This window comes from Pavona decussata, unplaced genomic scaffold (assembly GCF_977016875.1).
Source record: "Pavona decussata unplaced genomic scaffold, jaPavDecu1.1 SCAFFOLD_324, whole genome shotgun sequence".
Classification (NCBI taxonomy): Eukaryota; Metazoa; Cnidaria; class Anthozoa; order Scleractinia; family Agariciidae; genus Pavona; species Pavona decussata.
Genome location: NW_028145713.1, coordinates 1,993,670 through 2,010,440, shown reverse-complemented (window position 1 = coordinate 2,010,440; position 16,771 = coordinate 1,993,670). Strand labels below are relative to the sequence as shown.

The 16,771-nt window shown below is 39.4% G+C and overlaps 1 protein-coding gene across 1 annotated transcript; it reads left to right on the top strand.

Annotated features, from left to right (window-relative positions):
* Window positions 1–13,102: 13,102 nt before the first annotated feature.
* Window positions 13,103–16,187, top strand: LOC146453758 (uncharacterized). Its single transcript, XM_085096384.1, has 2 exons — window positions 13,103–13,592; window positions 13,685–16,187. Exons 1-2 carry the CDS (start codon window positions 13,431–13,433, stop codon window positions 13,856–13,858), a joined length of 336 nt encoding a protein of 111 aa, XP_084952510.1. The 5' UTR covers window positions 13,103–13,430; the 3' UTR covers window positions 13,859–16,187.
* Window positions 16,188–16,771: the final 584 nt, after the last annotated feature.

The window sequence follows — 16,771 nt, the reverse complement described above, 5'->3', positions numbered from 1 at the left end:
CGACGTGGTCGAGTGGTTAGAGACGCTGGGCCCCATGATCCAGTCCCCTCTCTAACCACTACCTTGGATTTGTTTCGTGGTAGTCCCCTGTTTAAATCCTCGGCCATGCTTTGTAAATAGCCAACTGGTAAGCCTCCCTGCCTGTTGGGATTTTTAAAGAGTTTCTGTTCTGTTTAAAATATTTGTTTGATTACACGGCCCCACTAGCTTCTAGCTTTAAATAAAACCGTGTACAAATAAATTTACTTTGCTTTGCTTTTCTTCTTGCAGCATTATTGCATCATCAAGTAAGATCTTTGATCAACCAATAACGTTGCGATTTTGGAATGAATGGAAACAAAGCCTTTCCATTTCACACTGAAAATCCCATTATCAATCCCATTTCCCGGATTTTGTTCAAATCTCATTTTCCCATTTAGAAAAGGGGCAGATCCCAGCTCTGATTTTACCCATTCAGCACCCTTGCTCAAGTCTGCAGAACATTCCTCTGAATTTCAAGTATCAATAGGATTTCGTCGAATTTTGCTACGTTATTTAATTCTGTGTTTGCTCAAGAAATAATTGATAAAATGAGTGGATCACCGAACTCATTCATGAGAGTAAAGTGCTGAAACATGATAATTGATATATTTTTAAACCAAAATGACTTTCGAATAAAAGCATTTGTCAACAATGTGAATTATTTTCTGAAGACAACAGTGCCTCAACCTTACTCACATGCAATCTGATCAGAATCAATCAACAGATTTAATTTAACGTTTCTATGATAGATGATGCATTCAAACTTAGCGTAATATTAATGACAGTCAATGCCAGGGGAAATTCTTTAAGAACAGGGTGGCTGTTAGCGCATGGTAAGAAATCGTGGGCATTATAACAGGGAATTGTCGTGTGGCTTACATCGGGATCTCTTTTCAGAGGTCGATACCGCTATACACTGTCACAAATAGAGAGACAATCTCGTACCCAGAGTCCTCTGGCGTTTTGGTCAGCGGTTGGTCGCCAGCATCCGCTGATCAAAAAGCCAGAGGACTCTGGGTAAACTCTGGGTACGAGATTGGATAGAGAGGTAACGCAATGAAGTTTATTCCCATTAAAATAGAAGCCACTGAGTAAAAGTGCTGTTTCTTATCAGAAAGGCGCGAGGAGAAGACCTCCTCATCCAAACCTTTTCGACAAGATTTAAACGGCATAAAGCCTTGTTCTCATCAGCCGTCGACAAAACTGCAACGATACTAGCTGGAATACTGTTTCGGCATATGAGAACATGAGACGCCGACATAAGAAGACATCCGAGATTCCTGCGAAGTTTTTCCGATTCTTCCGTAGTTTGCGATACCTAAGTCGTAAAATCTATCCCAAAATGAGGGAAAGCATCTGAGATCATGGAGCACGGCCTCAAAAGGTGTGAAGCCAACTTTTAATTTATCCACGGTATGTGGCTCTCTACAGGGTATTTATCAATTTATATTATCTAAGGGTATTTATTGCTCTTTACTGGGACTCTTCACAGACACTAGAAATTGCCTGTGATTCTGTCGCAGGTACTTCGGCGGCATATGAGAACCCGGCTTAATTATAAGGCGAAGGTATTGTAGGCTCGATTTCCGCCGCCCCCTCGGGTCCGGCTTTTCCTCCCCAAGTCTCTTCGGGGGTGAGCGTGGGCTCATTTCCCGAACAGCGGCTGGTAATCGAGCCGAGAGATATTGCAGATAGTAGAAAGCAGATTTCGGAAATATTTCCGTGGTTATAGTAGCCTTGTAATTTTTTTGTTAACAAGGAACGTTTTAATATCCCGGAACCTCCTCGAAAATAAGCACATTTTCACGATAGCGTCATTTACTACAATTTTAATTCATTTCGTTTTTCCTTGTAATTTCTGTGAGGTTTATAAATAACAAAAAAGGCCTCTGTTAACACAAGAAAGCAAAAAACGTAAGGATTCTGTAAGTGGTAGTAAAATGTCGCCGGGGTGAAAATGGCCTATTGCTTTGACAATGTCTATTTTGCTTAAAGATCTCGGAAAATTTCCCAGTCGGTAGAGCTAGATAGAAACGACCAAAGATTGCTAATTTGAGCATTTTTGTAAGATATTAGTTAGAAAGATTAAGACGCCAGGAAAGAAACTAACATTACTTTACAAACGGAAAAAACTTACTGTCGTGATTTGGGAGCAATATTTTGCAGGATGGCAGAAGGGAATTGTTGTGCGGCTTACATCGACATCCCTTTGTAATGGTGTACACCGCTGTACGCTACAGCGAGGCCCGGGCTCATGTCAACAGGACATGTTTCCATCGAGTGAAAACATCTCTACAAGTAAAAACCATCTCTGCAAGGTGTCACAGGTGAGTTCAGAAATACATTAATGAACAATTATATTTATTAGCCCATACATTTCGTTCATACGGGTTCTTTTTAGCCATTTTGCTTCGTGGGTATCGGAATACATGAAACAGCCAGCAGGGAATAATCAGCCATATTGTCACATAGGATCACTGTAATGATCTGTTATATCAAAGGAACCAAGTAAGTAACCGTGTAAAATACATGAAAATATGGTTCACCGGCGAGGATTCGAACCCCGGTCTCCTGCATTCAAGGCAGACGTGATAACCACTGCACTACAGGCGAACCCACAGTGACAGCGGACGTATTAGCACAGCTTATTCTTACTACATCACTAAGATATCGGAATACCCCATTTTCACGGGCTCAAATGTCTGCGATGTTTTGAATATGGAGATAAGATTCCACTACAATAGAAGGACTTGCGACTTTATCCGACATTGAAGTTGTGAGGTGTTATATAATTACTGGAGCCAGCTCTAAAGCGTAGCCTTTCCAAAACCAATAGACCTTTTCTGTCAAAGCGGTGGCGTTTTACTTTTGTAAACATATGCAAAGGCTTTTCATAGTATTAAAACGACGTCATCTTGGATGGGGAGGCAGGAAAGTGAAGGCGAGGTTCCCAATTCTCATGATACTTTTCCTTCTATAAACGGTGGGGTTCAAGTTCATCAGCAAAGAGTGAGAATTTACGACCTTTGGGCCGAAAAAGATTCCCTTGTACTAAAAGGAGAGTAACTTTTCTATGTTTGTGAAATATCTCCAGTTGGTGGGTTGAAACCGTGTTGAGTTTTGCAAGAAAATATACAAATTTTATCATAAAAATGTATGGGAAAATCAGCGGACACATACTTTCACACTTAGTTTTAGACGCGTTTAAAACGCATTTCAAACGCGTCTAAGACGCGTTTAAGCTTTAAACGCGTTTCAAACGCGTCTTAAATGCGTTTAAGACGCGTTTAAAACGCGTCTAAGACGCGTATCAAACACTTTAAATACGTTTGAAACGCGTCTTAAACACGTTTGAAATGCGTTTGTTTAGAAAATCGTTTCAAATGTATTTGAAGCGCGTTTAAGACGCGTTGCAAACGCTTTTGAAACTCGTCTTAAACGCGTCCTAACCGGTGGGAGATAAGTGCAGGCATATGCACAAGCACAAGAAAATAGACTGGTTTTTTTTGTTTTGTTATGTTCGTGCTTATTTCAGAAGCCCTTGTGCTTATGTGACAAGTGTTAACCGGTTTCAGAAAACCAGAAGGACTCACTCAGCAGTACTGCGCATGCCTATGTCGCGGTGTGCTTGTGTTTAGGGAGACAGCATAGCTGAGCGGTTCTAGCGCCTCGCTTGAAATCTGGAGGTCCCGGGTTCAAGTCCCGCTTTGACTGCTAGCTAAAGTTGTTTGTTTCTTGGTATCCCCGAGTTTAACTCCTCGGCCGCGCTTGTAATTGTAAATGGCCAGCTGGTCTGCCTCTTTCAAGTTGAGATTTTCAACCATGTTATATTCAATTTAATTATTTCTTTGTGAACTACAAGTTTAATGCTCGGTCCCACATGCACTTGAATGTGCTATAAACACTGTTGAGGGTAAATAAAGGTTATTTATTTATTTATTTTTATTTCATAAGTGGGAACCAGTGTGGGCTTAGCACAAACGAAGGTGGTTCAAGAAAATCAAAAGCACTGCGTGTCTCATGCTGGCTCACACAATTTTTCTTTTGCTTGTATACGTACTTGTGCTTGTGTTATTCTCACAAGTGTGAACCAGGCCTTACGATCGTTTTACCGTTAAGCATTTGGGAGTCGCGCTGTTGTCATGGCTGGCACTTTGGACTTTCTATCGAACTTTTCAGTTTGAAGATCGGAGGGTTGTTGGTTCGAGGCTGGGTTGGTCTCTGCAGTTGTCGTTGTAATCTTTAGACAATAAACTTTACTCTACGTTGTCTGTCTTCACCCAGGTGTAAAAATTGGTACTGGCGACGTATTGGTAACCCTGCGATGGGCTAACATTTCATACAGAAGGGAAGCACTAATTTTCCCAGTTACTTCATGCTAAAGAGACCGACCGTTTGGACCACATATGGTCGTCGCCCGCCTAAAAGTGTTCCTCTATATAAATCTTTTTACCGTTAAGCGTTTTTCCATTATTATCTTGTTGGGGTCTTGGATGATATAAAATTCGTCAATAGGTTTAAAGTGTGAAAGCGAAGAGAAGGCGCGGAAACTAAAGAAATGAATCGGAGCGAAGGTAAGGGAAAATTTTTATTTAAGATGCTAAGAATATGATGGACGGTGTCAAGCCACGGTGTTCTCGCGAGACAAGCAATCTTTCTTGCTGTATATGCTTATGCCTTTTGTCCACGTTCATTCCTTTTGTCTTCTTCTCAAAATTAAGCACACGGTGTGCCTTAGACAAACAGTAAACTTTTTCTCATACGTTGTCACTTTTATTTATAGTTTTGTCGATCGATCACCCATCTTCGTTTCTTAATGAGGTCAAACAACTCACTCGCTGATTTCAATGAGGTCATGGCTCTACATGGTTCTTTTTTGATCAGTTGTTATTAAATTTTCAAAGATTACTAATTAAAAATCAGTTCGGTGTCTTTTAGCTCAGATGTATCATAATAATAAACTAATTGATCATTTTCTCCCTGTTTTTGTATTTGCCCGCGTGGTCGCAATAGGAGGTAAAATGGGTAAACAAACTCGAGCGGAGACGGAAAAAAAGGAGGCCTTCATAATTTTGTTGTTTTAAGTTTCTGCTACAAATTTTTAAAACTGTGCCGATAAGAAATGATATGACATGCAATGAGGAGGTCTGAAGTTTAAAAGGAAAGAAATTTGAAAATGCTTTACACTAGGAACTCTTATCGGCTTGGATAATTATAAACCAACAATGAACTCTTTTCTTAAACTGTGATAAAAATAGTGGTAAAACCTGTTCAGATAATTTTCATGACCACTAATCCATCAAAATCAACCAAGCATTGTAATAGAAATGATTTGGATAAGTTGGAAGTCTGCTGAAATGAAAGAAAGCGACACAACAAACTTTGTGAGTTTGCCTTTGTAAAGTGCCGCTATATACAAATTACATTTTTAATGCCATTCTGCATAACTCTGATGGCGATTTTTTGCGTTGATTTTTGTAAGGCAATATAACATGTCGCCGCGTAAAAACTTCCTAAGCCGGATTTTCGGTGCGATTTCACTACGATTTGTTGCGCGGTTGACAGCAGAGTGCAGGCATGCGATGTCGCCTGAAAGGTTCCCAAGGAGGCTTTGACTTTTCCTTTGCGTTTAAGTGGCCTGGATTTGCTCTGATCGAAAAAGAATCGCAAAACTGATCACCAATAAATCGCCTTAAATCGCCACAAAAACTACTGACAATAGATTATTTGAAATAGTGCATCTATAATCAGGGGAACCCAATGGTTTATTTGGGTGGATATGTGTTCGGAATTAGCCTTAATCGCCTTAGAAATTCGCATTTAGTTTTAAACAAAATCTTAAGTTTTCTCCTGTTCGGCAAACTGTGAGCTCAAAATCTCGTAATTGACACTGCCGAAAACCAATTGGCTGAAGGGGCAAATATCGCGATGAAAATGCAAAGTAAGCTTTAGTCAAGTCAACAACAGCTCATAAATTCGGAAAGTAAGATTAGTTTCCTAAACCGTTTTGCGACTCACATTTTCAGCTAAATCATTCAAACAGATAATACTGTATTAGCTTTCACACAATTATGCCTTTAAAACGCCACCAAACGATCTGGAAATAAAGGAGATAGCATTTTAAGTGTTTCAGTTGCTTCAATATTCTCGTTGGGTTTTAATTAATTAAAATCATTATGAAATGAAATTATACAACGTTAAATTATAGTAAGTTTTAAATTAGTCATACGACTCTTTGCTGTTTTCTTGAATGCAATATTTTCAGCTGATAGGCCTTATCACGGTTTTGGACGCCGTTTTGACGAGTAGGCAAACAGGCTTGTATAGCGAACCAGCCGTGAACTGCTGCTAAAAATAGTTCGCGGGAAAAAATACAGGGAAATGTATGGAAAGTTCAAAACACGACTGGACGCTTTCTGGCACAGCTACATCCCTCCAATGTTTTGCGTAAAATCATTTTCCTAGTACCAAAAGTTTCCAATTCATGAATTTTTCAGAAGCGATGTTTTATAAAAATTTTTTGACATCGGATTTCCATACAAACACTGTTATTTCAGACGTGTTTGCCTACTCGTTAAAATGGCGTCAAAAATGGTGATAAGGCCTATTTTGATCCATAGTCGAACAGATTCAATGAGTATAAATCAAACTTGTGTAGCGAAGTACCAAACGTCTTAGTCTATCACACTTCTTTCCCAGAATACTGAGTAGTACTTTCCCGTGCTACTGTTATCATGTTGTACAAGGTGATTCTTATGTTTGAGTTTGTGGATGAAATCCTAAAGTGTGACCATTAAAAGCTATTGAGCAGTACTTTCCTGTGGTGCTGTTTATTTTGCTGTACAAGGTGTTTCTAACCTTTTTCGGCTGTGGCCGATGAAAAATGTGACCATTCAAATGAAAGCTACTGAGAAGTACTTTCCTGTGGTGCTATTTATTATGCTGTAAAAGGTGGTTCTAACCTTTTCGGCTATGGCCGATGAAAAGTGTGACCATTCAGATGAAAGCTACTGAGCAGTTAACTGTACTTTCCCACGCTGTTGTTTACGTATACTGCACAAGGTGGGTCTAACTTGTGAGGCTGTGATTGAAATCCTAAACTGAGCGTGACCATTCAAATGAGCGCTGCTGAGCAACACTCAGTCAGTGATGGTAACCATCAAGCGATCTGACAGCATAATAAACAACCTAAGCTAAAATCCAGCTCTTCATTTGCTTCCCTGAGCTCCTTCATTCTTGCATGTATTTTGCGCGCATGATGTGTAATAATGATAACTGCAATCAAAATCAAGGTCTTCAGTCATCATATAAGTTGAGCATGGCATGCTCTGCCATTACTTTCTCGTTAATGTCGTTTGACAGTTTCATAACTAAAACTAGATCTAAAAGTACTTATATAGGCCGCTCAGATCCAAGGCCGGGATCAAGCCGTCCGCGCCAAGAAAGCCTGTTCCCCGCGTGGTTGCCCTCTCACCCGCCATCTTGATTCTGCTTTCGTAGCGCCATTGTGGACAAGCTTCCGCCACCCATTTATCTCCGCACATGTCCGCTCCACCCCGTTTAAAAAATACTTATATAACGCATTTTATCCATTAAATGTTCTAATGAGCTTTTCAGTGTAAAATCAGTCACTGTCGAAGGCTTTCCTAAATAAAAGAGTCTCAACTTTAACTTGAAAGGAAGAGAGACTTGTGGCAGACCGAATGACCAAAGGTAGAGCGTTCCACAAGTTAGGATTGAGCGGCAAACATAAATGCGCCATAACCTTTAGCTTTATACGACTTTGTTCGAGGATACTATGTAAAATTCCATCGTCACTGTTACTAAGGTGAAGACGACTTAGGGTGCGTTCGTTTGGGAAAATCCAAATTCGGATTTTTGATCCAAAATCACTCGGATCATGGTGCATCAAAGGAACCGACGAATCCACTCAAGGTAAGGGTTCGTCGGTTCCTTTGATGCACCATGATTCTGGTGATCTTGGATCAAAAATCCGGATTTGGATTTTCCCAAACGAACGCACCCTTAGTAACTGAAATGTGGTCTGACAGGTATGCAGGTGCAAAATCATGTAAAACTTTAAGGGCCAGTTATTTAACAGAGTCTAACTTAGGCCGCGGCTTAAGACAAGCAGTGGGCCTTCAAATCTGTTTATAAGTGGTTTATTTTAAGTAGATAAATAGTTCTCTAGTCTGGGATGCAAGCATTTTTGTTACCGCCAGCAGCAGACAGTGTTTACAGCGGTTACCAATAACACGCGACCTATCGCCTTCAAAAGACTCCGATAAAGTTGCGTTTTGGTGGACGTCAATCATAGAAAAGCCGTTGAAATTATTTTGAATTCTGAGACCATTTCAAGGCAACAGAACCAAGAAATTGACAGTTTTATCCGCTGACGGATGGTAAACTTTATAAAAGTTGATTTCCAAGCCAGATTATCTAAAAAAATGGGCATTGTTTAGACGAAACCGTATTTTTTTTATGAAACATTTGAAATCGCTACTCCTGATAATATATCAGCGATGCGTGCAAGTGAGTAAATTATCACGTGCAGTGAAAATTGAAATTCTTAATTCAACAATACCTTTTATTTGCGCTTGATCTGGCTCGAAAATCAATTTAAATAAAGTTTACCTTCTCTTAGCGAGGTAAAATTCTTAGTTACTTCGCGGGTTACCTTGGAACCTTGTCAGAATTCAAAATAATTTCAACGGCTTTTCTTTGATTGCCGTCCACAAAACGCAACTTTATCCGACTCTTTTGAATGCCGTAGGTCGTGTGTTATTGGTAACCGCTGTAAATATGACTGTTGGCAAAACTGAAAATGGCTTAGAACGTGGTCTTTAAATAACTGACCCTAAAAATTATTAGGAGTATTTTAATAATCAATTAGGCTGATGGGCAGCCAGTGTAATTCACGTAGAACCGGCGTAATAAGGCAGGATTTATAGTTCTTAACCGCTACGAATACACGCTTGTTCTACGAGGTCTTTTGAAACTACAAAGGGTTTCTTGTTTATTCAGTTCACGGACTGTAAGTGCCGCCATGTTGGATTTCTCGATTTCTCTCAAAGCGCACAATACCGAGAAAATTGACTCAAAAGTAATCAAAACCAGTAAAAGAACGCTACTAAAGAGCGTAAAAAATTTAAATTCCTATTAAAACTAAAAAAGAAAATCCAAATTTCGAAAAATTGACAGTCAAACTATTGTTGCCATGGAAACATCAAGTTACACCTGAAATGAACTATTATACTAGATTGTTGCCAGGTAAATTTTAGTTCAAGTCACAAAATTTGGTGGCGTTTGCTGTGATGTTAAAAAAGTTATGAATGCTCGCAAACAGTTTGTGTCATCCCCCCACCCCACACCCGCAAGTGGCGTTCGAAGACAGACCCAGTGTAGAGTGAGAGAGTGAATCAGTGTGTTCAACCCGCCATTTTGGATGACGAAAACGCACAGAAGGTTGGAGAGAGCCAAAAAAGAAGCCTCGTTAACCAGGAGCCCTGAGTAACAAGGCAAGGTAGCTTTTTGCTCTTAAAATCAATTCTAAGGTGTGACTATTTAAATTGGAACCTGTGCGTCTGAATAATTTGATTTTCGCTCGATCATAAAATTAACAGTTTTCGCAATGTGACCCTTCAATTTGCAGTAAACGAAATTTTAACCTTCAACGATCAGCACAGAAGCTCAAAAATAATTTTCGACAGACGGTTTTCTGACCTACGCAATCTTTTCCTCGCAACATCTTCAAAATAACCACGGAGTCGCTGCTTATTCCTCAAGCTTGTGCTTTGTTCCTTTTTGGCGTGCACGCCAACACAAGGTCTAAAAATCAGGTAATCCGTAATGGCTCGTGTGCATACTTGAATCGAGCCTGTTTTCACAATGAAGTACGAAAAGCCTTTGTGTTCGCTCTTAAATTGCTTGCGCGTTGCGGCGTCTGGAGGTTTCTTGTTAATTGTTTCACAGGGGTTGTTAAAGGGGCAGTGTCACCTATTTTTAGTGTCACTAAAAATAGCCAAAAAACGAATTTATTTCAATGGAATCGTTAAAATAATGGTCCAGATTTTTTTAGCAATAACCCTACTAGTTGCGTTTGGCTGTGGATGGCTAGGATGGAATTGGATTGCAGCATTTTTTCAAGTTCTTCCTGTGTATTTTAGTGAAGTCGGTAAAAATTGATTATAATGTTCTTTCTGGGGGAAAAGCCTTAATGTTTTCTTCCCGGTGTTGTAAGAGCAATTTCATGTTAGAAAACAGGTTCGTTAAAAGGCCTTTCAAAGAAAACAAGAATGGCGTTTTCTTTTTATGCATATCTTCTCTTGTTCCAGAGATATTAACGTTTTTGTTCAAAAATTGATGACGTCACAAATGGTTTTAATTACAAAGATAAATCACAAAATCAAGAATATCTCGGAAAATATTGGAGTGATGCTGCTCAAACGTGGCGCCAATGTAACAGCGGTGCAACATAGGCCCAGTAAATGTTAACGCCGTTCCAAGCCTTCATTGCGATCAAGGTACAAAAATCAAAAGGCATATTGAACGAAAACACAAGAGAAAATAAAAGATACTCAATTAAAAGTGTTCGCTAATTACGTCGCATTCGAACCTTGCCAAAGTGAAGTCTTCATTCTGGGGAAACGTGTGGCGGCATTCAAAAACCGTGAAAATGGATAGCTGCACTGACAAGTGGTATCATTCTGAACTTGAATGGGGTAGACATTTTGTAAACGCCAGGTCGCCCAAGGCGAGTTAAGTCTTAGAACAAACAAATCTCGTGGATTTCTTTCAAGTTTTAACGTTTAATTTGTACACGAGGCCATGCCAAGTAACACCCGCTTCATAGTTTTTTTTAACTCTTTCTTGTGTTAAGTTACTGGTGATGTAGAAAGAGCAGTTGTTGAACCCTCGAGGTAGTCTGTTTATAAGAAATGCATGGTGTTTAGTAAATGAAATATTTCGTATTTAACCTTGACTTCTCCTTGTATATGAAACTTCTCAATATGTGGATGAAGCCATAATGTTCAGTAGTTTCATGTGCTGCTGTTTACTATGCCGTGTGCACGAGCTTGATTCTAACACGGTATTAATTCATCTATTTATTCCTAATAGGCAATTACAATAAAATTTAGCGAAAGCTGCGCAATAATTTAAGAACAAGGGAAGTCTGAAGACAAAGGCTGCGCTAGCAATCAAGCTTTGAAAGAATTCAGAGGGGACTGAATTTTGGTCTTAAAGGGGAGGGCGTTCCAGACTGTGGCACCTCGATAATGAAAGCTGCGTTTCAGAGAATGGTCTAACTTTCATACTCTGGATAAAACGCATAAATGTGACCATTTGAATGAAAACTACCGAGCAGTACTTTCCTGTGGTGGTGCTTATTATACTCTCCAAAGTGGTTTAACGTAATTTTAAGTCCGTGGATAAAATACTGAGGTTTGACCATTGAAATGAAAGCTACTGATTAGTATTTTTTTAATGCCTTTTTTAATACTCTACAAAAGAAGGTTCCACCTTTAAAATCTGTGGATGAAATCCCAAGGTTTGACCAATCAAATGAAAACTACTGTGACGCTGTTTTTTTATTCTGTACAAGCCGAGGTTCTAACTTAAGTGTGTGGATGAAATCCTAAAGTGTGACCATTCAAATGAAAGCAAGCTACTGAGTAGAACTTTCCTATGGTGCCGTTTATGTTATGATTAGAAGGTGGCTCTAACTTTTGAGTCTGTGGATGAAATCCCAAAGCGTGACTATTGAAATGAAAGCTAACTGAGCAATGCTTTCATGCTGCTTGTTAGGCCTGTACAGGTTGGTTCTGACTTTTAGTTTTGGATAAAATGCGAAAGTCTCGCTTCGGAGGTAATCTTTGTTTTGCATTTTAAATTGAAAAAAGAACGTCAATTTAACGTTTTGAATTTGGTGATAAGAAGATAATATTATTGAGACATTGTCAGGGCAAAAACAAAAACTTCAATGAAGCCAATTTATACGTTGCATAAGTTTCAGTGGCGTGAAGGGAGTTAACTCGCCACACTAACACAGCAAGAATTGCAGTCACTAAGCCAAAATGATACTCTTTTTTTCGAGTCCTGAATGGACTGAGTCGAACAATGTGTAGACTCAAATGTTATTATGTAGCATCGGTTACGTTCTATGCGACAATTCGAAGGCGTGGTTGCAGCACAGTGGATTTGGGGTTAGGACCTTGTGTACAAAAGTTGATTAAGTTGCCCCAAATAGGGAAAAGAACGACTCAAGTACCTGTAAAAACTGTGTTGAAGCTTGACTGAGCCCTGCAAAGATGAATGATTTGTTTAATGTATTAAATGCAAATGAGAAGCGTCTTGTCTAGCATACGTTATAGCATTAAGCGTTAAACTTGTTTTGTATTTTAATAGTTTTTATTCCATTTTATTAAGTTACAGATTCACAAATGAAAACAATACTAGTACAGCACACACACACACACACACACGCACGCCCATCTTCAAAGGACAGTAATTAGGGAGCCACGACGCGTTATTATTATGGCTATCATAATTATTTTGTTCTTTTTTTTTTGAGCACCAAATATCAGTCGTGATGTTTGCTGTACCCCATTTATTTAAATGAATAGCTAAGTTAATTGGTGATTTATCCCGTGATGATTTAGCGATTTTAGTTTCGAGTTGATAAACTATTTTAACCCTCGCAACAAATACTCTAAAGCTATGTCTGGCTTCGATAATTCCACAATTATACTATTAACAAAATGTGATTTACAAATTTATTACACCCATTTTGAAATCATTGGTGATCCTTGCAATCTGATTGGCTCTCAACAGTGCGATTTATTCCCAAATTGCACCAGTTTTTGCTCTAAATCGCATCCTTTCTTTTACTTGTGATTTCAAATCAAACTCGCGCTGCGCGCTCGTTCGATTTTGAAATCACGCGTATGATTTCAGACCAAATTGCACTCCACTCAGTTCAATTACCATTATAAATCATCTTTACAGTCTAAAATACCAAGCATTATGTTTTTATATGACAACTTATTTATATTAAACCACTTGATAACTTCCACTCAGAACTGGCTAGTATAATGGCAAGATATAAAGAGATGTTCGAGGGATTCATCTGTTTCTCCACAAAACGAGCATGCTGGTGATGATAAAATACCGATTTTACATAGAAAGGCATTCGTAGCTATACATCTGTGTAAAAGCTTATATTGAAACTCGCGCGATTTGGTATCCAGAGTAACACAGAATGGAGGACTGTAAATCTTAAAAGCGTTAAAGAGTCTCTTCCAACCACAGGCCTTTGCGAGCGTGTGTTATTGTTTACGCCACGCGGCAGCCATGTTTGGAAGCTCTCGAAGTTCTTCTTGTCAAAGGATCAGTTGAGTACACTTTCAAAGATGGTGGAGCTAAGTCGTGAAGTAGAAATGGAGGATTCGGCAGAGGAAGAGATGGTGGAAAATGATTATGGCTCTCCGGTTGCAATTGCAACTCGAAGATTACAAGCTGCTTCGACTTATTCAGCGACAAGTCAGCCAATTTCGGTCCCACTAAACCGCGTGGTGAGTAGAGAACTAGATAAATTTATTTACGACATCTTGAACGAAAATATCCCTAAATATGTAAGCTTGTTTATTGTGCAATTGCCTCTTAGACTCGCAGCTGTTCAACAATGTGTTCAAAGAAATCTGGGAAATACCGCGGCTGTCCGTGTCGAGATGAAGGTTTGCGATGCCACTTAACTTGCAAGCGTGGAGACAAGAAACCTCCCCAAATTCGCTATTGGTGTTTCGCTGAAAACCAAGATCAATCGTCTTCTGGTTCCTGAGGTTGAAAGTGCTCTCTCGCAAGAGAATCGTTTTGTTTTTTTCATTCTTTGGCGGCCTACCACGTTTTGGCGGAGATCGCGACAGTTGGCCCGACCACAACAAAATCGGTGTTTTTTTTGGCACAAACTTAATTCAATAAAAAAAACCCCAAATATATATAGAAATTCTATGATGTAATGATGTCTTCACACACCTGACCGTAAATCGTTCACATAGCGCAGAAGATCCTCAGAAAAAGCCAGGACTCTGAGAACTGCAATTTCGATATAAGCGAAAATGGCCGCCAAACGAATCAACGCCCGCAAAGCGCACTGGTTGACAGAGACTCTTTAAGCTTGCTTTTCCCTTAAGGCATCATTCGTCTAGTGCTAAAATAAACCCTTTGTCCTCCATCCATAACATGCACACCTCATGAGCTTAAGTCAAAGGTTAAGTGTTTTATTTTGACGATGAATCGTATCAAATTTTTGTCAAGGTAAAAAAAAAAAGTTGCTTTTGATCTACAAGAATAGGAAAGACATAATAAGAATTTAAAGGATTGACTGAATTGATCATTTGCCGGTATATTGACCAAGACGGCTATTCAGTCTCTGACAGTTGTGGAAAATCTGTAGCATGCATATTTTGATTGATTGGATTTTAATTCGCTTAAATTGTAAGGAAGCGTATAATTACTCATCGTGGAGGTTATTTTTAAGTTCTCTTTTGTATGGGCAAGGCTTTAATATTTTCTCGTCCTTCACTTTGTTGTGATGTTTCTTTGTTTAATTTACTGGCCCTTTGTTTGTAAAATGGCGTTTGTTTCTGAAGTTGTTTTAGTTAAGCTGTTGAAGCCATTTGCTGTTAAATTTGAATTCCATTTATTTTTTCGCACACACCAGGAACGTTTGGAATACATTTATGTGATTCTCGAAGCTCTTCTGGGGATTCAGCGGTCTCTTTCAGTATTCATAATGTAGAATACACTAAAACAAACAACAACATAGGTAAGATTGCTGGAGACCTTTGAAATGAATTCATGGTTCCACCGTAGAGTTTCATCCACAAGGGCGAACCAAATCACAAGACTCTACTATGAAGATCAGCTGCGTGTACTGGAGAAAAGATTAAGGAATATGCCAGCAGAATTGTATAGGTCGCTGTTTTTAACTGCCTTAATCTTAGCTATTCTTGTTCTTGTGTGTCCCTTAGTCATCTTTTTGGCATTTTTCCACTGGTGTTTTGAGGTAGTATCATTTGTTTGAAACAAAGGCATATCCATTGGGTGAAAGAAAGAACACAAGTCTGAAAAGAGCGTGACTATGGCCCTGCCAACGCTAATCAAAGTTTGGCAAATTCACTCAAACCGTGACAGCGTGAATTCGTAACGCATCCTTTTTTAAAAGAGCCACCATCCTTATTTAGGAGTTTGGGAGCATTGTCTAGGCTCCATGTCAAATAAACGTAAGCATGTGCTTATTTGGAATCCTTTGTTCAGACCATGTGTCTTAAAATGATCTTCTATATCAACCGTGGGAAATTTTCCACAGCCCTTTGCCGTTCGATAGTGACCAATCAGGAGCAAAGACGCCACCTGCCTGCTACGAAGCTGCGGGGATTGTAACTTGCTTTTGTTCAAATCAAACTGCCTTGTTATGCGGTAGAGACACAACAAAGAAGCCTGTAACCTTTTCGCATATCGAAACACACAACGCCGGCCAAAGAAGCACTATTGCAGCCTTATTACTGGCTAAAAGGGTTCGGCTGTTTGTAATTTTTTTATAATCCGCAAGTTGTCAATCTTTTTCATTGAAAATTTCAGTTAAATGAAATTTCACACATCAGCGAATCCCCCAGGCTCTTTTTAATTCTAGTCTAAAAGGAATTACAAGAAATAGCTAAGCAGCTCAGGTTTTTTTTAATATATAGAGCTGTTTCGTTAGCGGTTGCTAAGATAAGTGATTTGGAATACACTTGAGAATTGATTTACATTGCATGTGGCGGCAGGTAACAATAGACGATACAGTCTTAATGAATAAAGCCTCTAGACGACGAATAGAAAATTTATTAAAGGGAGACAAAAATGCTTCAAGACAATTGCTTGCCACTCGCCATGAAATGTTTTGACTTGGCTGTCATTCTTTAGTCGCTGCAACTCGGTGTCTTGGAGCCGAGTTTGATACAAAGAAAGATTTCTGATTGGCCGCACGAGCCCGTTTTTGTCCGATCGCCATAAAAGCGCTCGAGACTCAAAAATTGGTTTACAATGTGTAAACATCCAAACCTGAAATACGCAATTCAAATATTTGCCGTCATCCAAGAAGAGGTGCCATCTCACTATTCCGTTTTCCAATAAGCTTGGGTAAGTCGTAGTTTCTTTGTGTTTATATTACAAGGTATTTTCTCGGATTACCTTCGATTCAACAAATTATAACACACAACTGTAAGGTGACATTTTTTCCTCAAGTTTTAAAGAGAACTTACGTATTCTTGAGTTATTGCACGGTCCCTCTTTCCAATTTTAAGGAACTCGATTAAATTCAGTGAACTTCCTTTTGGGGTTATATTAGTTTAGATTTAATTACGCTCCCCCTTCTTTCAATTCAGCAGGTACGCATATTTGGACATCTCTGCTGTATCAGATAAAGGAAGCGTCAATTTTCCATGGAGAAGGAAATCGCAGTGGAAACACAATGGCATTTTAGTGACGAAAAAGGGTCATCATTGCAAATGGAAAATGACGCGGGGATACCTAGGACGTCTTCCTTGGCAGGTTGCGGTGAAGAAGATTTCTACCAGACCGGAATTACTGACAACTCCCTGAGGAAGGCAACGAGGAGTTGTACCCTTGATCCGCGGTTACGCCGGATTAGGGCGAACAACAGGGAGCGCCGGCGTATTCAAGCCATTAACGACGCTATGGAGGCCCTCAG

What these genes read in the sequence shown, in the direction of transcription:
- LOC146453758 (XM_085096384.1), top strand. Translation starts at nt 13,431, where the DNA reads ATGGTGGAGCTAAGTCGTGAAGTAGAAATGGAGGATTCGGCAGAGGAA. An exon ending in CGGTCCCACTAAACCGCGTG is followed by an intron (nt 13,593 to 13,684) that starts GTGAGTAGAGAA and finishes ATTGCCTCTTAG; the next exon opens with ACTCGCAGCTGTTCAACAAT.